The following is a 6,295-nucleotide window of genomic DNA, read 5'->3' on the forward strand; positions in this document are numbered from 1 at the left end:
GCTGAGCCCTCTTTTGGCCTTTAACCTGTCGCTAACACAGATCCCTTTACTGACGCGTTGGCTAAATGCTAAAGACTCACGAATCCCTCTCTCAGTCCGTTTTTCTCCTATTCCTTCCTGTTTTTGTACCAATTGGGCCAGACATCACGAGAAGAGAAAGTCAAACATTCACAGATCTGCATATTTCGGACATTCTCGGAACATAGCAGTTTGATGTCTGATCTTTCTGAAATTTGTGGGTAGGAATTTGGGTGGTTTAATGAATTCATTTTAAAGCATCAGAGATGTTTTATGTATTTAACTCCAAAAGAAATGGCTCATGGTCACTTATAAATAGGGTTGGGCATCAAGCATCGATTGGAATCTGGACAAATGTTCTGTTTTTTCTAGAATCGTTCAATTTTTTTTTTACCTGATTCCCAGTTTCATTTATCAGTCTGCCAACCAGAAGAGGCCACCAAATACCATAGAAGAAGAATCTGCCAGAAGCGGTTGTGTTATCATAAAAATATGTGAAGTGTTCTAAAATGTAGCTTCACTTTAAAAGTCCATGGAGGCATTCAAACATGAAGTAAGTAATACGGTTAGCTGGCAAATGAAAACATGTAAAGTCTTTTGACCCTGCCTCTTGGAAGAACTGGCATCAAGAATCACTAGGAACTGGAATCGAAACAGAGAATTGTAATTGGAACCGGAATAGTTCCAATTCAAAAGATGCCCAACCCTCATTCAAATATTTCAAGTTAAACAGATTTTGTTATATTTTCTCACTTCTTACTTTTTAACTGAGGGAGTATAACAAACTCGGAGTAGAATCATCATGATGTGCATGTTTACTGTTGTGTATTTTGTGCATGACTCAGTAGATACTTTTGACTAAAGTATTATGTTATTTTAGACTAACTAACAGGGTTATAATTGAAAACTAACCAAATAAACAACCTACGGTGGTGCATTAGACATCAAAATTAGACAATAGGGGGAAAATGCATGTTGTTGTTGGAGAGTTTTAGTTTTTAAATTGAAAGTATTTTGGATGATTGTTGTCAATTGAATCAAACTGAATAGAACTGACATGTCCAAAAAGTTAAACTTCTATGTAACGTTTTCTCAACCTGATTTATTTAAATCTTGAAAGTTAAAATCCAAATTAAAAATCAAGTTATCCAAATAGTTTTTATTTTATTTTTTGAGGCTTTTGATATTTTATTCAAATATAAATTGAAAAAGAAAGAAAGAAAGAAAGAAAGAAAGAAAGAAAGAAAGAAAGAAAGAAAGAAAGAAAGAAAGAAAGATCTTCCTTGGATCAGTTATTATATCATTATATTATGCTTTAAACTCAGAAATCAATTATGCAGCATATGTAATTTATTGAATCCTGTTAAGTGTATTTGTGTTTTTACTTCCATCTGAAAAATTATAAAGTTAACCTTGTCCTTTATGACAAATCTGAGACAAACAAAAACATTTAAATACACTTTTCAAATATTTTTTCAACAACTTTGAGTGAAATTATTAAAAAAATTCTAAATGAAACTTTTCACCTACTAAATGTTTGTAAATAAAAAAAAATATTCCCTTGAGTCATTTGTTCCAATACCATTTAATACATTGGAAAATTTCTAAACTGCATGTCTATCAAGTTTTCTGCAAAAAAAAGTCTATTTATTGATGTGTACTTATTAAAACAATTAGTCTCTGAAGTTTGATTTAGAGGGAAGACTGATTTATACCTAACCTGTTTAGAAGCTCTTTGAACAACCTCAGTTTGGAGAAATATAGAGCTAACGGGTTGTCTGATGAGGCCAGGATCATAGAGGATTGATGTAATTTTGATTGATGATTATAACTTACAGCTGATGAAAACCCAAAATCTCAGATAATAAGAATATTGTCTAAAAAAATTCTATATTCTAGACTCAAATTGTCCCACTCTAATCAGCTAATGAATCCAGAACACCTGCAAACGGTTCCTGTTTTACTAGAAGCTTTAATTATTATGAATCTTTGGAGCTTGGGGATTTTTAATGAAGCAATAAGTCCACTTGGATTTTGACCAGTCAGACTAGGGTCTTGTCACTCGATTCAGAGTAAACTCTTTCTCCAAACTGAGGCTGCTCAAAGAACAATCTACCTAAAAATGTCTCAACAATCTATATATAATTAACAAAAAAATAAACAATAAACAAAATCTATAGCATGTTGCGTATAAGCCTTTTTGTGCAAACTTCTGATCATTAATCTAATAAATAATGCAACAGAATCACATTTTAACACACATTAATGTGCCTGTTGTGATGGTTTCTCCTCTCTGAACAGGGCCCAGATGGATTACCAATGCCTGGCTGTTGGCAGAAGGTAGGAGAAGTAGTGTCACAGACATAATTCATTATTACTGTAAATTTGCTTTTAAAGTAGACATCCGGAGATTTCCCTCTCAGGATTTATGTATTTTTTTTTAGAAATCTGTAAAAGTGATAGTCTGACCTTGCACTGTGCACACATGTTTGTGGATGTGCACTGAAAGAAAAAGTCTGTTGTATTTACTTACTTGAATCATGTACAACAGTTACATGAAATTTGATTGTTTTGGTTTTATTTCATTATGTCATGCCGACATGTTAAATCCATGTTATTAGAACATGACCATTACATGTTCTATTAACATGTATTTAACATGTTGGCATTATGAAATTATATCTTTGTAAAGTCAAACGCTGAATGACTACATTAACTTACATATTGATACATTTATTAAACTACAACTTACCTTATCTGCAGAAAGTTTGCAATATACCCAATAAAAAATGGCGGATGAACAAGTTGAATTTTTCTCCAAAGCTTCTCCTCTAGGGGGCAGGGTTTCCACAGAAACCAGGATGTAAATGTTCCATGAGAACATGATTTGCACTTGTTCACCTGACAAACAATAAAATCATGTTTGGACCAGAAACATAAACAAACCACGCAGTATACACATAATACATTCATTTCATTTCCACAACCTCACTAAAGCCTTTTTTGGGTGTACCTGAGAAAAACTCTGGATGTCTGCTTTAATCCTTTTTTCTTTACTCATGTTGGTTTCCCGGTGTCTGCATGGAGTTTCAGTCCAATTATTCATGAGTAAATGAGTGTTGAACCGAATCACACTGAACCGAACTGGATAAAAACCTTCTCAAACTACTCGTTTTGTCTCTTCTGTGCTTTTCTTGCAGTGATCGCTCTAACCTGAAACGCATGGAGTTTGTAAATAATGCTTCTTTTATGGTATTTATAGTTTTTTAATGGAGAAAAGTCAAAAAGAAAAGGAGGAGATAAAAAAAAACGGTGTAAGAAAAAGGAGATAACCATGCTGAGTGTCCTGCCGTGAGCTGCTTCTACTCACATCGCTGTGTGGAAACCAAACATTGTGTGTGTCTCACATCCACGTTGGCGGCAGAGCTCAGATCCTCAGCCGGCGGAAGAACTCAACTCTAAGTTTTTTTGGTTTTTTTGCATGGCTTTAAAAAAAACCTGGAGCTGTTGCAGTCAGGCCTGCCTGCTGTGTGGTGGAGGTGAGACGAGGAGAAAGAGGAAGGATCTGGACTAGCTCCTTAACACAAGCGCTAGGTGTTGTGTGTTGTTTTGTCTCAACAAGCTCACCACCTGATCATGCAGCTCAGAGACTAAAAAAGGATGAAAAAACAAAGGCCTGCGTTGAGCTGACCCCTTGAAAAAGCATGAGTAGTATATTTAAATGAATTGTACATACTTGTCACCGGTATGTGGTTGTGTCATAGCTTCTAGAAAAATGGTAACTTTTGCTTTCCCTATATCTTCCTAAGGGAGTCACCCCATGGCTGGTAGCCTGAGAATTCTCAGAGAGTAAACCATTGGTAGTTCTTGCTTTATTGTGGTGGGGCCTGCAGAGCGCTCGGTCTCAGCGGAGCTTCACCGTGCGTCGGTCAGACACGTTAAGCTCTGGACGAGCGCACGCAGAGAAGAGAAACCACGAAGATTTGAGTCTGGACAGGCCAAGCACCAGAGCAGTCGTTAAGAAGGCTCATCGGTTTCCTTGGCGATCACTGACTGAACACAACAGCGTTTATGTTTTCTTCATTGATTCTTTTTGCTCTCATTCATTTGTATTTTGTGTATAATAGCCTTTGGTGCCTCAAGCTTTTATTCATTCCTTTATAAGAAATGTACAAATGTGTATCTTGTTCTGAACCATGTTGATGGTGTATATTTCAGAGAGGGAAGCTTTATTTGGGAAGACAGAAAAGACATTACGCACTGTTATATATTTTCTCATGTGAATTACTTTTAACAGGATTAGCTTCACCGGAGTGCATGTCACTCATTGTATGAAGTATTGTTTGTACAGTCTTCTTAGTTTGCTGCATGAACAGTTTACTCTGGCAAGGTTTCTTAAATATCAGAAATAATTTAAAAGGTGGCACATCTCAATGTGAGGAGGTGGGTTCCCCCTTCAGTTTCAGGAGACTAGCTGATTTGTTGGTGTTTCCAGTGCTAACGATTGTTTTTAAACTCTTTTTATTTTCTTTTGTTGTCTTAAAGTGGTAGTTCAGATTCTTTCAAGTAATATTCTATGAAGGTTTTGGATTACAAATGTCCTAAATGTTGTAGATGGCTCTTCAAACAGCCTTAGTGGGGAGAAATAAAGTTTTATTTTGACCATATAGATGAGATAACGGTTAGTCCTAGCAGGGTTGAGACCAAAGTAGGTCACTGCTGTCTAAAAAGAGCAAGTTCAATGACAAAACGGTTTTTACTTGTTCTTTTTGAAATACGGTCAGTAACTGAGTTTTTCATGCATGCTCAACTCAAAAATAGTCCTCAACCCTTATTTCCTGCATTAGCTACCGACAGATAACGGGCAAACGCTCAGGTCAGAAAAAGCTACAAAGATCTACATCACATTAAAATTAGCCTTCACGGACTCTCATTTCTTGGCTCGCGACAGGGAAGGCTGTTGTTGATTCGACATCAAGGAAACAGCAGAACACATCTCAGTTAGTAGAAGCTAACCACATGGCAGAACTCCTTGAGGCTTGTGGTATTTGTGGAGATAAATCATCAACATTGCAGAGCAAACGGAGGCAGCAAAAGAGTTGCTATCCTGTTAGCCAATAAGAGAGGAGATGTCTGTATATCATGAATATTAATGAGTAAGACTCTATTACTTTTTGTAACTTTTATAGATTTTTTTTTTTACCAAAGTAGCTTTATTCATGTTTTTCTCCAAGACAATAAATTGTCCTCAAATCTGTAGCTTTGTGCTCACTGGAAGCTAACTGTTTCTACCTGCTTCCACATAAAAAATGTGTTCAAACTCTAAACACGTCGCAATATATTGAATACATATTATTTTTTTAACCTGGAATAATAATTTCATGCAAATCTGACATCATTGGCAAGATTATTCATTACATTGTTAGCATCAACCTCTATGTATTTTTTTGCATTACAATTGTTTTTAGATGACAACAATCATCTTTTCTTCTTAGCATTTCTTTGACTAGCCATTAGCTTGTCAATCCAATCACAGTTTATCTCCATTTCTCCAAACTGAGGCCATTTAAAGCAAAATCTACAACAGGTACAATATCATTTATTCATCTCTTTTTCAAAGAATTTCACCCAAAAGATCTGAACTTTTTCTTTAAATATACAGAAAAACAAGAGAGGATACATTTAGAGAAATTCATTTTCTCCCACTTACATCATTCAAACTGTTGGCCAGTTGTGTCACATTCCTAATCAGATGGAGCAAAAACAGATGGTTTTCACCTCCTTTACTTTTGCATGTTTCTTGTGGTAGAATTGCACACACAGGCGGTGCCATGTAAGGTAACTCAGTGCTTTTTTACGTCCAGTCGTACAGACATACATGGAAATCCAACATTTGGTTGTGATTGTTTCGATCCTCTCAGCGTGGTAAAGATGGTGCTATCTGATCGTCAGTTGATGTGCGCGAGACGCAACTGGTTTCTTTATTGTTGTTGGGCTTTTTATGTGTTCAAAGTTTTCTGTGCATATATTTTGAAGTATTCTCATTTATTTATTTCTCTGTCATTTTTTAAATGAAGGTTTTTGTTTTTTGAAGTTCTAATCAGCATTCCAGCTAATTTCAGCTAAATAAAGGTCAAAGGCATAATGAAACACACAGTGGCAGGAAAGCTGCATTGTACAGGAAACTGTTCTCGCTGTGCATTTACTTTACTTTACGGGCCTTACCGTGCCACACATACATTTGCTTTGGATCTATTTTTGTGTGACAGAGTGATGA

At 35.9% G+C, this 6,295-nt stretch overlaps 1 protein-coding gene across 1 annotated transcript in view; it reads left to right on the top strand.

Annotated features, from left to right (window-relative positions):
* The window catches only part of LOC107377084 (collagen alpha-1(XXV) chain), a 250,212-nt gene extending 246,132 nt beyond the window's left edge, over window positions 1–4,080 (top strand). The window contains exons 38-39 of the mRNA XM_070547918.1: window positions 2,320–2,358; window positions 3,828–4,080. Of these exons, the coding sequence (XP_070404019.1) occupies window positions 2,320–2,358; window positions 3,828–3,854 (66 nt within the window). The 3' untranslated portion in view covers window positions 3,855–4,080. The remainder of the gene's footprint in view (window positions 1–2,319; window positions 2,359–3,827) is intronic.
* The last annotated feature ends 2,215 nt before the right edge of the window (window positions 4,081–6,295 follow it).

This window comes from Nothobranchius furzeri, chromosome 2 (genome assembly GCF_043380555.1).
Source record: "Nothobranchius furzeri strain GRZ-AD chromosome 2, NfurGRZ-RIMD1, whole genome shotgun sequence".
Lineage (NCBI taxonomy): Eukaryota > Metazoa > Chordata > Actinopteri > Cyprinodontiformes > Nothobranchiidae > Nothobranchius > Nothobranchius furzeri.